This window comes from Podarcis erhardii (genome assembly GCF_964252035.2).
Source record: "Podarcis erhardii genome assembly, chromosome: 12".
NCBI classification, from domain to species: domain Eukaryota; kingdom Metazoa; phylum Chordata; class Lepidosauria; order Squamata; family Lacertidae; genus Podarcis; species Podarcis erhardii.
Genome location: NC_138513.1, coordinates 20,040,467 through 20,059,572, shown reverse-complemented (window position 1 = coordinate 20,059,572; position 19,106 = coordinate 20,040,467). Strand labels below are relative to the sequence as shown.

The 19,106-nt window shown below is 40.8% G+C and overlaps 1 protein-coding gene across 1 annotated transcript in view; it reads left to right on the top strand.

Moving 5' to 3' along the window:
* MALRD1 (MAM and LDL receptor class A domain containing 1) overlaps positions 1-19,106 on the top strand; it is a 238,211-nt gene that overhangs the window by 166,740 nt on the left and 52,365 nt on the right. The window contains exons 34-35 of the mRNA XM_081881827.1: positions 2,313-2,514; positions 15,905-16,180. Coding sequence (XP_081737953.1) covers positions 2,313-2,514; positions 15,905-16,180 — 478 coding nt within the window. The remainder of the gene's footprint in view (positions 1-2,312; positions 2,515-15,904; positions 16,181-19,106) is intronic.

The window sequence follows — 19,106 nt, the reverse complement described above, 5'->3', positions numbered from 1 at the left end:
TAAAATCATGTATCAGAGGCAGCACTGGATGAATGCCTCTGAAATACAGTAGCAACTAATCAATGCACCAACAGATACAAAACTTGGAGAGTGGAGATGAAAACCTAGGAACATTCAATGTATATTTCTGGCAACACAAAATTCATTTTCCTTAAGGGACAAGTATAAAGGTACATGGTGTGATGCTGTCTGCTGTTCTGTTGAAGAAGCACAGCCCTTCTTCTATTGCATCTCTATTGGATCTCTTCCCTAACGCTAGTGCCAGGTGTTTCACAGGGATACCCTATTATTTAGGCATTGCAGACATTAATTGGTGCGTAGGCAGGAACAACCTCACAACAGTGTCTTGGAATTAAGAGATATCAGTAAGGCAGCTAGAAAGCAAAGTGCTTGTGTTTCAGGGAAAAAGTCAAAACATCTGAGAAACCCTAAAACAATAAGTGGTGAGGATCAAGTGAAAAGTCTTGTACAGAAAGAGTTTTAAGGCAAGTCAAATAAATGCCCACGGCATCAGAAATAAATTTAATATTCCCCAAATTTAAAGAATAAATTCATGCTGGTGGAAGCCTCTTCCACACACACGTTTCTGTCATGACAGCCAGTGCCAGACTCGTACAGTTACATTCCGGGCCGTTTCTACACATAAGCGAAATGCGTGTAAGTGGGGAGCCCACTGCAGTACATACAGCCTCCCGCCCAACAGCTCTTGAGTGAGGTAGCACAGTGCCAGCGAAAGCTCCTGTGCACCATTTTGGAGCCCTTGGGTTCTTTTTGTCTGGACTTTGGGCTCTGGGGAGGGTCTCCTTGTGAGCCACAAGGAATTTCCAGCTCTCTCCCACCATTTCAGGTTAGAATTGAAATATTTTCTGATGCTGTGCATCTACACAGTCGTACATAAGTGGTCGTGCATAAGTGGTGACTAACCTGGTTCACAGTGTTGTTGTGGGGATAAAGTGGAAGAGAGCTTTATGTATCACCCTGAGCCTGCAACCTTATACAAACTTATCTGGGAGCAAATCCCAATGAAGCTTTCAGTAGATAAGCAAAGGATTGCACAATGAGCACCTTTGAGGAAGAGAAGAATATAAATGTATTTTTTCCCCGCAGCAAGACTCACAAAATCTACTTCTTCCAATGCAAAAAAGGGACTGATATTTTCCCTCCTCCGTTACATATTTGTACTGAGAGTGAAGGAGCGAGGCTGTCAGATGAACCATTCAGTACAGTACTCTTTTTATTTCTTAACATTCTCAGTATCAGACCTTGGCACCCCATGTTACTTTACTACCTAGATAGAACAAGTTGAGGAGAATAATTGCAGTTTCCCTGTTCAGCATCCCTTCACTGCAGTGCTGCTTAAACATACTGCCATAATACTGGAAGTTAAAGCAAAAATTAATTCCCCTTGTGATAATATATGTCCAATATTTCAGTTTTCCAGCTTGTTAGGCAGTTCATATTACATAAATTGCTGTGAACTGGGGTGTAATAAATTACAGCAGAGGACAGGCCAATTTCATTAAAAATGACTAATTTTTTTATTACTCCATCGCACTTTTGAGGAAGGAAAACACAGAGTGGATCAGCAAATTTTTGTACTATTTCCCATGATTTGGAAGTGATGCCATGCTGTTCTGTGAAATGCTGCTTAGCAAATGCAAGTTTACTTCTGCCAATCAGAGCCTATAGCAGTTCTAAGGGGAGGAAGAAAGGATAAAACCTCAAAAGGATGGCTGAGCTGAGAAGATGGTTTGTTTTGGCTTACTGATAAATGCTTCTATGTTTATAAAATCTATCATCGCTATCTTAAGGAGCTTGGTATTGAGCCATCAATTATATTATATTGTATGTGCAAATATGTATTAGGAGATATTTACCCTTTTTTTTGAACTTGTATCTGTGAGTTTTAGAAGAAATAAAAACAACATTTTCAATGCATTTCTAAATAAGGGTCCCAAACCTTTGGAGATGAAAGTACCAGAGACTTCAACAGGTCTTTCTTTTTATTTAAACTCCTAGACTTTCTTGACCAACAGCTGGCAACTCCCCACACACCCTAAAAACATCCCTGGCATAACACTACGTGGAGTAGTGTTCAAAATCCATTTGCTGGAAATGCCCCACTTTTGCTACCCACTTCTCCCTCCATTTATCAAGCTATTTCTCTCTCCTGCTTTATCCTCCACTCTCCATATGATGTATTCTCATTGCTATCATGAATATGAATATGTGATTCCTTCTTTCTTTTGCATGCATTATGACAGTTCTGTACTTACTAAATTGGTGTGTTTTCTGTATTTGGCTATCAATAGGTGTATGCCATTGAAGAATTTGGAATGGATATATTGATGTGGGCAGCAACTGGAAATACAAAAAATACATGGACCTATGCAAATGTGGTCCTTTCCAGCAATAGTCCTTTCAAAGTGGCATTTGAAGCAGAAGTAGGAGTTAATGAGCCCATCGAATTTGCTCTTGATGACATTTCTTTCATACCAGAATGTGTATCAGGAGGTACGTAATTCTACAGATAAGTCGCTCGACACATATACTTTACTCATTATCTGTTTATTAATACATTTATAATAGGTCCTCTCTTTGATATAAATACTTTGGGAACAAGTATGTTATTGTACACAATACGATTGGACTCCCCAAGATACTCAAGTGGTCATTTACTCATTGCATTTGATGTGTGTTTTCTAACATGAGTAATTCTCTTTCAGAAAAAAACATGTGTGAGGCCCCTCTGAGGACCAAGCTACATGAAACAGTCACAGGGCCACCTGCCACTTACTTCCCCTTAGTACTTCTCCCTATGTATCCCCCCCCCACACCTACATCCTGGGCTCAAATGCATTACGACCAAGCAGTTTTCCACTTGTCCTGCTTTCTAGGCACAGAGCAGTTTTCTGTTTGCCCTACCTCTCCCTGGGAAAAGCTGCTCTTTAGCGCTGAATCAGAGCAAACATCAATCCGCTGAAAACCCAATTGACATTTGCTCCAATTCAGCAATAAAACCTGGGTTTTCCCAGGGGAAGACGGCAGGACAAGTGGAAGTCTGGTTAAGCCCTGAGAGAAAGGGGAAGAGATTGCAGGAATGTAAACCATGGACAAGCAGAGGTTCATCATGTGAGATAGGCTTTGATGGGTAGGAGAGAATATATTAATTGCAATTTATCCCTCCAGGCACCTGCATGTGTGGGTTAAACAGAATTTTACAATTTTTCCCTTGGGCGCAAAATTTGAAAGCCTGGGTAGTAGGTTGCAAAGCCTTGTTTTGAGCAAGTCCAGGTATGAAATAAGCTGGCTCTCCCTTTCTTACCATGCTTCTTACCAAAGAATCAGGCAACAAATATAAAAATATAATTTACTTATAATCTTGCTTTTGTTTGACAGCAGTAAAAACTAAGCAGGCAAAATATGCAAATTTACAGTATAACCAGCTTCAGGCATCCGCCTGAGCTGGAGCAAGGACAGGGTATGCCTGTTCTTATGGCTGGTCACAGGAAGAGAGAGAGGAACAGGAAGTACTATTTGCTTCTTTCTGTCCAGGAGAGGAGGGGAAATGACATCACACAGAGCCCTCTCTACCACTTGTATTTCCATGGTCTGAGTATCTACCTATCAGCAATACAGCTCTGTGGTGTTACCGCTTTTTATGCTAACCAACAAGAATTTGCGTATCACCTGTCATGTTGCTCCTTATCCTGGACTGTCTTTGTCTTCTGGATTTATATCTGATGAGGGCAGATCTGCATTTGAAGAGCCTGATCTGCTATTATTATGTCTAGTTTGGCCTCTTGAAGGTAGTTCACATTATAGAAAATTCATTCTTTTTTGTAGGGATATGATCACCCAGGTAAATGCCTTTATTTGAATGTAAATGAGGCAGCTGTGTGCAAATAGTCATTTGTTTAACTCTCCATGTTTAAGAAGACTATTTTGTGTGTGATTGGCAATAAGCAGATGGCAACTGTGGCACTTATGGCTAAGTGAAAAATGATAGCAGTGCTGGAAAATATGCTCATGAATAATATACCACTAGTTGCTCTGCTCTAATTATGACCTCCAGTTGCAAAACACCTCTCTCTCTCCAGTGAGTTGTTTAACCCCATGTTTAAAACAATGCCTCTTTTGTCAGTGATGATAAAAACATATCTTGTGGGAAAGAACCAGCATACTGATATGAACTTGAAATATTTGTGGTGCAGCACTACTTTTGCACTTGTGAAAAAAACAAAGAATTGTTTTAATTTCTACAGCGTAGTTCACATGCATCACAATTGACTTTGTATTGCTATTTTCAACCATAACCTTGTGACCTTGGTTATTAACAATCACTTCTATGGATATGAAGCTGAAAATACATGTTTCCAGCCAAAGTTGGGAACTGTTAAAATGCAATGATTTCAAGGGGAGTTATTTAAGAAGAAACTTTTTAAACTCAACCCAGTCAGGGACTTTACGCCTCAGAAGGGTTGTTAATGAATCAGGTATATATATTTTAGATGATGATAGGTCAAATCTGACAGACTTATAAATCCAAGGTTTACTGTGTGCATAACCTTTGCTCAAACTGCTTCAAAAATTGCATGATTTTGTCCTTGTTAGTCTGGCAGCAAAAACCAACTGATGCTGGTTTGGTTGACATTCACTCTAGTTGACATCAGTGGTATGGCGCCACAGTGAGAGATCAGTAAATCACCAACACGATGGTGTGTTATGTTAGAAGACTTTTGAATTATGGATATGGCATTGCAGCTGTTTCTTGGTTTGGATCACTGCTCACAACTTCCAATGTGAAAACACCAGCATCATCAGAATACAAGTCTGAGAAACTCTGCCTGTGCTAGTAATAGCAAACGTAAATATTTGTTTTGTAATGGTTTCAGCTACACAAATAAATAATATTTGTAAATAATATTTGTAAGTGTAAATATAAAGGTGGCATTATATTTAAATAATGAAATTAATAATGATAATATAGAACACCAGTGTCTGTAGATCCTTTGTGCTATGACCTTGACTCTGATATTTACTTGTTAATGTTACTGCTGTAACTAACTAAGCTGCCCTACTGTGTTGAACTGGATAAAAATGCCCAATGAAGATTACTTTTTGGAGGTGAGTGAATTTAAATACTTTTAGGTTAAGGTTACCAGGTTTTCCCCAATGAATCCGGGGACACTTTTCAACTTCGACTGACTTTGTTAGGAGACTGATTTGTAAATCTGGGGACTGTCCCTGGGAAATGGGGACGTCTGGTAACCTTATTTTAGGTCTTGCCTAAAATACAAGATGTTTGTTCCCTTCCCTTCCCTTCCCTTCCCTTCCCTTCCCTTCCCTTCTCTTCTCTTCTCTTCTCTTCTCTTCTCTTCTCTTCTCTTCTCTTCTCTTCTCTTCTCTTCTCTTCTCTTCTCTCTTCTCTCTTTTTTCTTTTTTTGAAAAAAAGAGAGCCCAGCACCTCTTCAAGCAGCTTGGCTGTTCATCTGCATTCCTAGGAGAGAATGCCCCGGGAATGATGTGGCGCTCCCAGTGGCTCAGTTTTTTGAGGGAAATAATAGGTGCCTCCACTGACCACCCCTTAGACATTCGTAATCTTCTCTCCCTCCCCACCCACCCACATTGCCTCCAAATATCCCTCTTCTATTTTCACATGGGACAAAAGGTCCCACAAAAGTGAAGTGAGGTAGAGATTCTTGGCCCAGCTTTAGTTTGCACTGTGATCTCATGAAAACGTACAGATAGGAAACAGGCATAGAGCATTCCCAGTTAATTAAGGCTTATTATGGAATAAAATTAGTTACATTCCTTTTTTTAAAAATAGGCAGGAAGAGTCTACAGCCAATTCTGCTCAATTAGAGGGGTCGGACTGTCTCTCTTTGATGAAAAGCAACAGCTCCTTAACTTTTTGCCTTTTAGGTAAAGCACACTTTCTTCTCCCCTTTCCCCATATTTTTCTTCATATATTTGTATAAAAGCTTTGCATTTTAAAAATGGATTTGTGTGTGTTTTGCACACAGCACTTAGCTTTGTTCCACATTTTTTTCAACTCAAGATAAAGGAATAATATGAGAACTTGCTGTCACACTTTTCTTGTAATGTTCACTTCCCTTAAAGGATTGCTTTGTTGCTGCAGACTTTTTGTCTTTCTTTCTGCATTATTACTTCTCCAGCCTCACTTTAATTACTTTAGGTTTCCCAGGGCAACATGTTCTAAATGGAAGCAATCACAATTTAGCTGGTTGGTAGCTCTAAGCAATAAAGCATTATCAACTTCTTAAGTTCATCAGAGGTTTTATTATTTTCTTAAACAGCAATTTGGCTAGAATGCTACTCCCCCCAGCCATTTTTTTTTTAATGTTCGTGAGAAAGTATGATCTTGTGTCCTTCCAGTAAAATGCCAGAGTAACTTCAATACTTCATTCACTGTAAAACTGAGTGTTGTCATCTGTTGATGCTTCTTAATATTGTTCTCTTCAACATGAGTTTTGCCGTTACTGACCTACTGAGGTGCTGTATATTTGAAATTGTGGTGCTGAGTCATGTTCAGCCTTAATGTATTTAGTTACTGTTCATAATAGGGAGCATTTCATAGTGTGGTTTCTAGCGTTTTCTTACATTGTACTTTCTGGAATCTTGGAGCGCTCAGCTGCCTGTTATGTATTTGGAGGGTAGAGACACTGTTCAAAGTGTGCTTTTTGAACCTCTTGAGCTCCTGTAGTTTTCTGTAGTGGCTCATGGGTGGGGTTTATATCAGACATATTAGCAATAGAGGTCAATTGTATTTGAAAGGCTTGCTTGATCCTTGATCTTTCCTACTACCCCAACACAACAACGCTAACAATAACAGGAAGAAGTAGAACAATGGGTTGCAGTGTTCAGTTCACATACCTGGGAATCAGGGGCGCCGACTTATAAAAAATATTGGGGGGGCGGGGGCCCATACCGACTTATAAAAAATATTGGGGGGGCCCAAGACCTCCAAACCGCTGCTGCTGGGGGAACGAAAGGGGCAAGCCCCGGGCTGCCCCGACCTTAAGTGAACCTGTGAGGGCCCGCCCTTTGCGGCAACCGATTGGCTGCCGCCGTGGGCGGTGAATATTAATGAGCTAGGGGGAATCCCCGCTTCTCGCGGGGCTGACGCCAGCCCCGCGAGATTGTTGATGGGTCGAGAGATCGGGAGTGGCTTTGTTTTAACTCATTACTGAATGTATTTTAAAAGGTAACTATCATCAAACAAGGAAAATAAAAAATACCAACATAATTTTGTGATTTTACAAAGCATAATATAACTAATAATTTTCTTAAATTATTGGGGGGGGGCAGAGCCCCCCAAACGAATTTTTGAGGGGGCTCGGGCCCCCTCAGGCCCCATGGAGTCGGCGCCTATGCTGGGAATAGTCCTCTGGGCTTCTATTTCCTTTGATGGTTGGAGACAAAACATGACTGCACAATAGTAACAGCTCAGACTGCAGTTCTTATTTCAGTCCTTGACTGCCTAGCTTCAGTCCTAGTCCCTGGAGCTACTGCAATGCTGAATTGCAATATGTAACATCGGGGGGGGGGGGAGATAAAATCCTCTGGGCAAATCATACAAACCTAATGCAATCAATAGTGAAATAAAATAAAACTTGATTTTGGAGATGATTTGGAAAATGAAAACTGGGCTAGAACTATGTCTGTATAAATTTAGCCATGGCCAGCTTTGTGTTTAGGGTGTTCTAGACAAAGTGCTCTCCAGCAAGCCTGTTCCTTCACTGACTAGATAAAAGAGTAAAATCAAGGGGGAGGGAAATCACAGCCATACTTTAAAATGTACTTTTAGTATTTTAACTAAGTACTAAACAGATTAAAACCACCTCAACTTTGTATGCATCTGGGTAGATGCTTAGAAACAATAAGATTTTTCTCAGGAGCTGAGAAGAGGAGAATGAAGGCACCTGCTTGATCTCAATAGGCAGGGAATTCCAAAATGTAAGCGATGTCATGCTAAGCAATCAAGTTCTTACAAATACAGAACAGCTATTATATGGTACCTGTAGTAGTGCCAGTTCATTATTTTATTTGCTTTTTATTTTATATTTTGGAAATACATCCAGCAGTGTTTCCCAACCCTTTTTTTTTTATATAAATTTTTTTATTAAAGATTTTCTTAATACAGTAAAGAAAGAACCAAAATAAACAGAAAAAGGAACAGAAATACAGTTAACATCTTGTAATAACCATATTTTCTTTGCTTTTTGGACTTCCTCACATCTCTCGCTCCTGCATTCCAAGATTATACAATTTTAATCAGCAATCTATCACCTTGTTTCCATTCTTATTCTATAGTGCCAGTTCAAAGTGGCCAATCAAAGTGGTCTAGTGGGCATATATGCCACTATAGGCCACTGTAGGAATTTAAAATGACATTTAGGCTTGTACCATTGCCTAAATTGAAGTGTTTTTTGTTTTACTTTTAAAGGAGAGCCCAAGGCAAGCATCATCAGGGAGCCCTGCCAGGGTGTTGGGATCCTGGCAGCTGGCCCAAGATGTCAGATTCTGACTCTGGCCCTGGAATTGAGTTCATGTTCTTCTTGCACTGCAACAGAATGAAAGCAAAAGGGAAATTCAGAGGGACTTGAATGGGAGTTGGAATTCTGCTTTCACAAGTCTGCTTTTCACAATCGGACTATCAAAACTGGGTAACCAGTTTACTTGCTTTCCTTTTTTGACGGCTCCATTCCCTGATCTCTTCTTTAAGTCTACAAAATGATGGAAAGATTGTATTGGCCACTCCTGTTAGTAACAGCTTCTATGTCTAGATTCAGGTATGGACATCTGGAGCCCCATTCTACCTCAAATGCTCTCAAGCACTGTTAGAGATTGTTTGCTGAGGTGTGGTGCAATTTGTTACAACAGCAGCTTTGTTTCATAAATACAATCTAGAGGGGGAATTCAGAAACATGAGCAAGAAGAACACTTTGAATTTGTCTGTGAGTCAGGAAGCCTATGCTGTCCCATCAAACTCTAATGTTTCCCGAGCAGATGGCCTCTGGGGTAGATTAGAACTAGATTACCTATTCCTTTATAGACCAAAAGCAAGACCTTGGGCACTCGCTCCCTGAATTATAGGCATCAGTAGTCTGTTTAATGCTTTGGTGAACACTCATGATAATTCACAACCCTGTCAGGAAGCCCATAAACATTGAAAGTTTGACTTTGTGAACATTGCAATGATCAGTCAAGTATGATACTTGTCCTTGTAGAGATCAGTTCTTTCCTGCAAATGAAGGTACACATGGAATGCTAACACTTTGTTGCTTTGGGGTTTCAATACAGCTGGGAGTCTTCTTATGCTGGGAGCCTTAACTGGTATAATTTTGATTTATTCAGCATTGCAGAAGAGCACTGTTCTTTTTGTATCTGTTTAATTTGAGTATCTACAATCTAAACAGGGATAGAAATTCAGGGTCTAGTGAATAATTGAAAATTCACTATTTATTTCACAGGATTTTGCTGTTAATTGCAGTTCTGGATCTGCAGATTTCTCTTGATCAGAAAAAGCTCTTAAGAATAAATAGTGTGTCTAAATTCCCTTTTATGGGATGAAATCCTAAGCACACATATGGATGTAAATCCTATTGAACAGATTAGCTTGCAGTCAATAAGAAAATATCTCCCTGTTTGATTCCTCCAAATGTTTTTTTTTTTAAAAAAACTGGATTTGCTTTTGCTTTGTTAGTCATTGCTTATCCATTTGTACTTCTGCATTGTCACACACTCTCTAGTTTCTTTAATTGTGCTCAAGTAGTGCTAAATGCTGCCTCAAAAGTGCCTTCCCTATTTGTTCAAGAGGATGAGAGGGCAATCGTAAGTACAAGAAGGTGGCATGAATTAAGCCATCATAAATTAAGTGGGGGCAAAATATGCCAGATCCACACTCTGTTCAGAAGCAGGGCTGCTGCTGGTTGAGCAGGTATATTGAGAGCCAGTGTGGTGTAGTGGTTAAGAGCGGTAGTCTCGTAATCTGGGGAACCGGGTTCGCGTCTCCACTCCTCCACATGCAGCTGCTGGGTGACCTTGGGCCAGTCACACTTCTTTGAAGTCTCTCAGCCCACTCACCTCACATAGTGTTTGTTGTGGGGAAGGAAGGGAAAGGAGAATGTTAGCCGCTTTGAGACTCCTTAAAGGGAGTGAAAGGCGGGATATCAAATCCAAACTCTTCCTTTTCTTCTAAGCCTGGGAGAGGGAAAGCAAACTTTTAAATAGTGTTTGAGTTACACCACTCTTTTTGTCTGGTTCCCAGGTCACTGATCTTGCTGAATGGGTTTGGATGTACTGTAGCCTAAGTCCCCTTCCCTCCTGCCACACCCACACCACACTGCTTTTCCAGGGCTTGCACTGGTTTAAGATCCACATGGGTCCTGGCTGAGCTGACTTGGAGGAGATACACCAGTGTTTTTCTGGCTGAGAACTTAAGTTAGTGTAGCCCTGTTGAGCTGGAAACCTCCCAGCTCAGCTAATGATGTACCAGGTCTTCACTCACGCCAGCAGATTTATAATAATAATAATAATTTATTATTTGTACCCCGCCCATCTGGCTGGGTTTCCCCAGCCACTCTGGGTGGCTTCCATAAAAACCAGAAATACACTAAAATATCACAGATTAAAAACTTCCCTGAACAGGGCTGCCTTAAGATGTCTTCTGAATGTCAGGTAGTTATTTATCGCTTTGACATCTGATGGGAGGGCGTTCCACAGGGCGGGTGCCACTACCGAGAAGGCCCTCTGCCTGGTTCCCTGTAGCTTTGCTTCTCGTAATGAGGGAACCGCCAGAAGGCCCTTGGCGCTGGACCTCAGCGTCCGGGCAGAACGATGGGGGTGGAGACGCTCCTTCAGGTATACTGGGCCGAGGCCGTTTAGGGCTTTAAAGGTCAACACCAGCACTTTGAATTGTGCTCGGAAACGTACTGGGAGCCAATGTAGGTCTTTCAAGACCGGTGTTATGTGGTCTTGGCGGCCGCCCCCAGTCACCAGTCTAGCTGCCGCATTCTGGATTAGTTGTAGTTTCCGAGTCACCTTCAAAGGTAGCCCCACGTAGAGCGCATTGCAGTAGTCCAAGCGGGAGATAACTAGAGCATGCACCACTCTGGTGAGACAGTCCGCGGGCAGGTAGGGTCTCTGCCTGCGTACCAGGTGGAGTTGGTAAACAGCTGCCCTGGATACAGAATTGACCTGCGCCTCCATGGACAGCTGTGAGTCCAAAATGACTCCCAGGCTGCGCACCTGGTCCTTCAGGGGCACAGTTACCCTATTCAGGACCAGGGAGTCCTCCACACCAGCCCGCCCCCTGTCCCCCAAAAACAGTACTTCTGTCTTGTCAGGATTCAACCTCAATCCAGATTTGGCATTAAGACTGCACCCTGAGTCTAGTAATTATTACATTGACTTAATGTACATCTTACTCTTCCCCCTTTTCTGATATTTGTGGGAAATAATTCAAATCCTGATCAAGGAAATTTGTCCCTGTGCTGATATCAAACTTTTTCAACACTTGAAAGTACTTTATCAATGTTTATTATTTAATATTGAAATCAAATGTCTTTAGGGCAGCTAGAAGAAAAGGGTATCTGAAAACAAACCACTTATTCAATCCTAAAGCTGCAATCCTAAACCCAGTGGGACTTACTACCACATAATCATGCACAGGATTTTCATAATTTAAGAGGGGATTATAATTTTTTTGCATCATGCCTAGAAACCACCCCTACTGCTAGAAGACAGTACTGAGGAGCCACTGGGAAGTACTCTCTGCAGACAGAGATGTCTTTTTTAGCCATCAGTCAGTCAGCTGTTCTTAACCTGAAAGGTTGTATTTAACAGGATGTAATTTCCAAGTGTTGCTAAGGCCCCCGAGAGTCAGATCAGAGTTCAGTGGCATGCCAGCCTAGTTCATGACTTCATTGCTTTGGCTACTAGTGAGGGCACAAATCATCTGGAGGACCTGCCAACTGCCTACCGAGGAGTTAGGCTTACTGTGATCAGCAATTGCTGGCAATTCTAACTGCCCAAGTGAAATGATGCATTTAGTACTGTAACTTCCAAACCAGCCATAATTCTTTGCTAAGAGAGAGGAAAACAATAACACACAAAATAGCTTCCTGTACTCCCCCACCCCCCGTAACATATAAGCACAATATTGTATCCCACTAGTAGTAGCAACAAACTACTATAATGGTACAAAGCTGTATGAAAATATTCTAGTCTCTGATGTGTTAGGAGCCTGTGCTCTTCTTTGGCGTATATTAGCATTGGACACAGCCACAGGATTTGTGTTGTATCTGTAGATTTAAACACTTTAAGATTCAGATCTGTTTCTGTGCTATTTTGTGGTCTCATCACTTCATTTTGTGGTTTGGGTTCCAGGCTACTCTGTATAATCTAAAACTCTGTGGCCCCCATTCACCATAATGGGGAATCTAAAAACAGCTATAATGTTTTCCTTGACCAAAATGGATGGAATAGTTGGGCGGGGTATAAATAAAAAATATATTATTTATTACATGGAAGCTCATTAAGACTGTATTAGACCTGCCAAATTGCAGATAAATAGGTCCAGAAGCTTTTAGTGGGAGAAATGATTCATTTCCCTCCATAATCCTTCATGAGTAGGGAAAAGCACAGGGGATGGGTGGGAGTCTTGTTCTTTCTCACCTTAAAACAATTAAGAAGTGGCCAAGTGATGTGTATTCTTGCTTGTACATGTTTTAAAAGTTTGAACCATCACACCAGCTTTCCCATTCCACTAGTTTTTTGTGCTATCCAGAAGGCTTCCTGTAATGTATTTTTTGTGATTTAATTGTTTTATCTTTTTGTAAACCACTTCAAGTTTTTTGTTTATATCAAGCAGTGCATACATTTTATGAGATTAAATGAATAAATGTTGGCTCGTCTGGTTTGCCATACTAGGAATTTTCTGAGTCAGCTCTTAAGCATTGTAGTTTCAGTTCTGCATTACAAGGTGCAACCTCCTGGTTCCCCCTCCATAAGCCATTTGTGCTAGAATTATTTCTGTTTATGTATCCTCTGTGTGGCCTCCTCTTCATGATGCTTTTCATCTCTAGTACATCTTACAACATGAGACTGTCTGGAATGCTGCCTGTAGAGTTCTGATTAGCAATTTCTTTATTTATTGTTAAAGTAGAGCAATGTTTGTTTGTTTTTTTAAAAAGCAACCTGCAATGAAGCTTTTGGGGTTGTCGTTTCTTTAAAAATCCTCCACTGCTATGCTTTAACAAAAAAAAGCAAAGCCCACAGAAAAGCTAGAGAAAGATAAAAAATATATAGTAAAACACAGAACTATACAATACAAAAAAAGTCCAGAAACAAAGCAACAGAACGACACAAGGTTTTGTGAGCACCCTGACATTGCCCTTCAGGAAGGCAGCAAAAAATCCCAGTTCACCTCATTAGTTGGCCCATGCAGAGCCAATGCACACCCCTAGCATATGTTTTCTTGTCAAAGGCCTTAAGAGCAGCATTTTTCTCTTAAATTCATTAGAAATTCACATTGTTTCGGTAAATATGGGTACAGTCATCAGAGTTTGTTGGTTCTTATCAAAGCAGAATTTGGTGGTTTTAAAATATAATTTTGCTTTGTTGGTATATACACAGTGCACACAGGAGAAAGTTAACTATGCCAAAGTCCCACTGAAATTAATGGGATTTTGGAACTTCCCGTGCTTAGTTCACAGTGCATCACCAGCGTGCTAAACTTTCCCTGGATTGTGTCCTCTGTGTTTTGGTTACAATGATCACTCCTCTATGGAAGTATTGTGTCACAGAATGTCACAGAAAATGAGCCCTTGGGTTTTAGATTTTATGTGGTATAAATGCTTAGAGTGTCAGATAGGGCCCAGGGAAACCAAGGTTCAAATCCTCACCAGCCATGAAACTCTCTGAGCGATCTTGGGCCCGTCATTCTCACTCAGCTTGGCCAGCATCATGAGTTAGTTGTGAGGATAAAATGGGATGGGCAAGAACTCTGCACATTGAGCTGAGGTGCTTGAGTAAAGGGTATGAAAATATAATAAATAGTATTGTAGCTCTTTTAATGGGTGTGCTGGTTCCGGGGGGTTACCATGCAGCATGGTCCGAGTCCAGTCCGAGGTCAAGGGTGTGGTATGGAGGCTGTGCGTCAAGGCTGAAGCGGGGTCCAAGGCAAGGAGTTGGGTGAGGTCAAGAACTCTGGCAGAAGAGCAGGACAGGGTGCAGGCAGGAACAGGTTTCCAACAGCGTTGCTCCCACAAACTGGGACTGGGCTGGCTGGCTTTTATCTGCCCCGAGGCATAGGGTGGCCCTGGTCCACAGGTGACTTGCCTCTCCTGGCCTGGAAGCAAGCACTCCTCCTGCAAGAACTTAGTTCCCTCTTCCTCTCTGCCCTGAGCCTCTGTAGCTCAGGAGAGGCTGGAGGGTTACTGGACCCAGAGGCAACCTGGCGGGACTGAGAGTGGAGCACCTGCAGGCAATGGGTCCTCGATCACCTCTGGAGCCAGAGCAGACTCAGCTGGTGTCTGCTCCTGAGGATCCGGCACAGGTGAGAACCCTTCAGGTTCAACTCCCAGCCTCAGCTCACCTGGTTCTGGAGGTGGGGACTCCTGTGCAGGCTGGGATTCCTCAGGTTCAGCCTCTAAATCCGATTCCCAGACCATCACAATGGGGTACCATCACTCACACAAGAAGTTGCATCATTGTCCACTTTGAATGGCAAATTGGCAGTCGCACGCTATACTTAATACCATTTTAGGATATTGCAATTGCAAAGAAGGAGTGAATAGGTATGTTTATTACCTGAGATGTTGATACTTAAAAATATCCTGAAGGGGGAGAACCTCATTTATCTCACATAATAAACAGCAATGTGTTATACTTCCGATTTTTTCTAAATTGAAACATTTCATTTAGACTATATATAAATGTTTATTACTGCCTTTCTGCTCCAGGAACCAAAGAATACCATAGCATATATCTGTGTTAGCTGTGTCAACAGTAAGATCTAACTAATTCCAGCCAAAGTTTGGTGCTAGAAGAAATACTGGATCATTAATGTTAATGAAACATGCAAACAGTTTTTAAAAAACCAAGTCTTTATTGTATAGCGTTGGACTGGATTTATGGAGATAAGAATTTGATCAACCATCAGATATTTCTTCAATGAATCTCAGGACCACCACTTTTCATTCTTAACTATATTGGCCTCTCAATCCTAAACACATTTATTTTGATGTACTCCAATTGATTTCTTTCTCAAACCTCCTTCTAAATAAGCTTGCTTGAATCATAGCCTTGGTCCTTATGTATCCTGACCTCTGTTAAATTCTTTTTCCAAAGAGCAAGTTGTCAGAATGGCATAAATACTTAGGCCCTAATTCTGCCAAGGAGTTAAACACTCTCATTATTCAAGGCAAAGAGGATGACTCTTTTTCAGAAGTACAAAAAAGAAAAAAAGAAGGTTTGACTGCCTGTGGTTATAAAGGAAATTAAGGTTACAATGCCAAAAAAATACTTACTTGGGAGTATGCCTATTGAATTCAGTGGGATTTTCTTGTAAATATAAATGCATAGGCTTGTGCAGCAAGTTGCAGCAATCTTACCTTTTACTCAATATCTCCTATGTCAGATGCATTATTCCAGAAAGAAGTGGCTAAAAAGCTGAAACTAATTCAAAGCATGCCGTCTCAGTGAGAAATAACTTGCTCCCATGTAAGTGTGGAGCCTAAGTTCACTCTGCAGATTTCTGAAAACAGTAGCTGATAGGGTAAGAAGGCTCCCTGAAAAGGTAAGGAGGCTCCCTGGCCCTGTAATTCAAGCAGGTAATCTGATAATTGAAATTCTTTTTCACATCCTTTCCCCCTAGGACCAATTGTACCACAACCTCAAACCTGTGGCAGTGACAGATTCACATGCAGCTACATAAAGCAGTGTGTGCCTCTTTTTGCAAAGTGCAATGGAGTGGAAGACTGCACTGATGGGACTGATGAAATGGCCTGCCCTACTGAGCAACCTACCACAGGCTCCCCGAGACATTGCAAGGAAGCAGAATTCCAGTGTGCTAACAAGTCGTGTATCCCATCACTCCTGAGATGCGATGGTGTGGCCGACTGTAGGTTCAATGAAGATGAAGCCAATTGTCGTAAGTTCATTGTATACAAAAACTACAACCCAAAATCAATGTAAAATATTATGATTCTATGGGTAATGTTTGATTTGTTTATTTTTACTTAAGCCCCTGCCCACTGTTGTTGTTTAGTCGTGTCCGACTCTTCGTGACCCCATGGACCAAAGCACGCCAGGCACTCCTGTCTTCCACTGCCTCCCGCAGCTTGGTCAAACTCATGTTCGTAACTTCAAGAACACTGTCCAACCACCCCATCCTCTGTCGTCTCCTTCTCCTTGTGCCCTCAATTTTTCCCAACATTAGGGTCTTTTCCAGGGAGTCCTTTCTTCTCATGAGGTGGCCAAAGTATTGGAGCCTCAGCTTCAGGATTTGTCCTTCCAGTGAGCACTCAGGGCTGATTTCCTTAAGAATGGATAGGTTTGATCTTCTTGCAGTCCATGGGACCCTGCCAACTAGTATAACATAATATTGAATGATATGTCACATGGACGAATAACAAAGATAAGTCCCAGGGGTCTTTAGAAATTCCCAGTGCACCCTACAGCAATCTTATCACATTTGAGGCAAATTATAATTTATAATTTGCCTCAATTATTACTGAATTATTATTGAGTCATCAGGGCTAGAAAACTGGTGCTTAAAGGTCTGACTTGGTCATAGTCTCTACTTGAGACAGCAGAATAGGAATGGCTCCAGCTACTACTTATTCTAAACATTTGCAGCATCAATATAATAACAGATCAATCTTGTGCATATAAGGAGTCTACATTTCCCTGCCCTCTGATGTTATTAAGAAGTAGAATTGACTTTTAGGTGATGAAAAATTAAAGGCATGGCTCCATGATACCCTCCCATAGAACAAATTTCTTCCTTGAGTTTAAACCATTTGGGTTGAATACCCGTGATAAAGACATATTTGTGCGTGTGTGTGTGCATTCTTGGACTGATGGAAGTTTCAAAATAGTTAAGATAATTTTATAAGAGATGAAAAACCCAAATAAGGTATGCACCTCAGTTACTGGCAAGACCTAGTAGAGGCATATGTATGCCCACTGGGAGTTAATTTAATTTAAAATTTAATTTTAATTAAGAGTTAAGAGCTAAATTAATTTAAAATACTGTTTATACAGTATATTTGGAATACAGTGGTACCTCGGGTTAAGTACTTAATTCGTTGCGGAAGTCCGTTCTTAACCTGAAACTGTTCTTAACCTGAAGCACCACTTTAGCTAATGGGGCCTCCTGCCGCCGCCATGCCACCGGAGCACAATTTCTGTCCTCATCCTAAAGCAAAGTTCTTAACCTGAGGTACTATTTCTGGGTTAGCGGAGTCTGTAACCTGAAGTGTATGTAACCTGAAGCGTATGTAACCCGAGGTACCACTGTACTGGCACTGGAGGTAAGCCCATTTGCATGTATGGCAATTTTGTTGGTTCAAAAATGACGAATAAAGAAAAGAAAAGATGACCTCACTCCAGAGTTCTGTATATATACAAATGGGCGCATAAATCTCCATGTATGAGCGGACTTGCTCATTTACTTCAGGGGAAGGCGCAGCTATTTTTATGAATCCCTTTGTGCTGCCTCTCATGGAAGCGAATGAGATAGCACTTACAGATAGAACTTATTTCTGCTCATGTTTCTGCAAGAGAGCACAAATAAGAAAATCTCATCATATTAATAGATCTGGGTTACAATTCTAAACTCAGTTTTCTAGGAGTAAGCCTTGTTAAATTCAATGGGACTTAATTGTGTGTAAATTTATATAGAGATTACACTGTTAGGCAGCAATCCTGTGCACATTTACCTGGGAAAATGTCCTATTAAAAATATAAAAATAGTATGCTGTAATTACTGAAAAGCAATATACCATGTTCTATTTCTTTTTAGTATTAACGTGCTACACATTTGTATTAAATGTTTGCGACTGTCATGAGGGCTAGCACACATAAAACATTGCTACATGTATGTGTTTTACGTTATCTCTCCTGAACTAGCAAGCCATGTGGCTCCTATCATTTAATGCATCTTGTTTCCCTTCCTGTTATAAATTCCTGATCTGTACCGCAAGCCACCTAGATCCTTTTCTGAGTTTTGAGCCCCAGTTTTTATTGAGTGAAAATTCCTTTCCCAGAACAGGCACTAGACTGGGGTGGTGTAGTTGAATATGTTCTGTAGAGATAAAACTTAAATCCAGAATGAAAAGGGAGGCAATCAGAAAATCTTTCACTCAGATCTTTGTAAACCCTCATCTCCACTACTACTGCCACCACAAAATTCTTGCCATGTGTGATTTAAAGATTTGTGTAGACAGGAGGATTCCAGCAGTGCTGACAGAAGAGCTTGATAGTAGGGTATATATGTTAATGTTGCATTATAATGATTAATATGGTGGGTTTTATTTCCTGCTCTGTCTTCCAGAAGCATGAAATTACTGCTTATGGTTACAAATGTTGTACTTAGCCAGTCCTTCCACCACCCCAAATTCTTACAAACAGGATATAATCTCACTTATTTATTTTATTTTTTAAAAGTGCATGATTTAAAACAGAGAAGGAATAAAAATTGAATTAATGGTAGGTAGGTATACATTGCTCATTTGCCGAAGTAGAGTGTGGCTTCACTGCTGACAGCAATGACTGAAAAATGATTTTCCTGTCCTTTATTCTGCCATTAATAGGATCTGGGTTGTATCCCTATAAGCCTTGAAAGACAAAGTGTTAATGAATTTTATTTTATTTTTAAAAGGCTGAGTCTGTTTTCCCCTACCTCCATCCCCTGTGGTGGAAACAAATATAGTTGCACCCACAAAAACTTCATTAGCATTCAAGATCCAACATAAATGTCATATTAGGATCATGAAACATTAATAGGATGGTGTTCATTGTCCCTCACAAAAGTCAGTTTTAACTATCAGAGAACCTGGACTGCATGCAATATT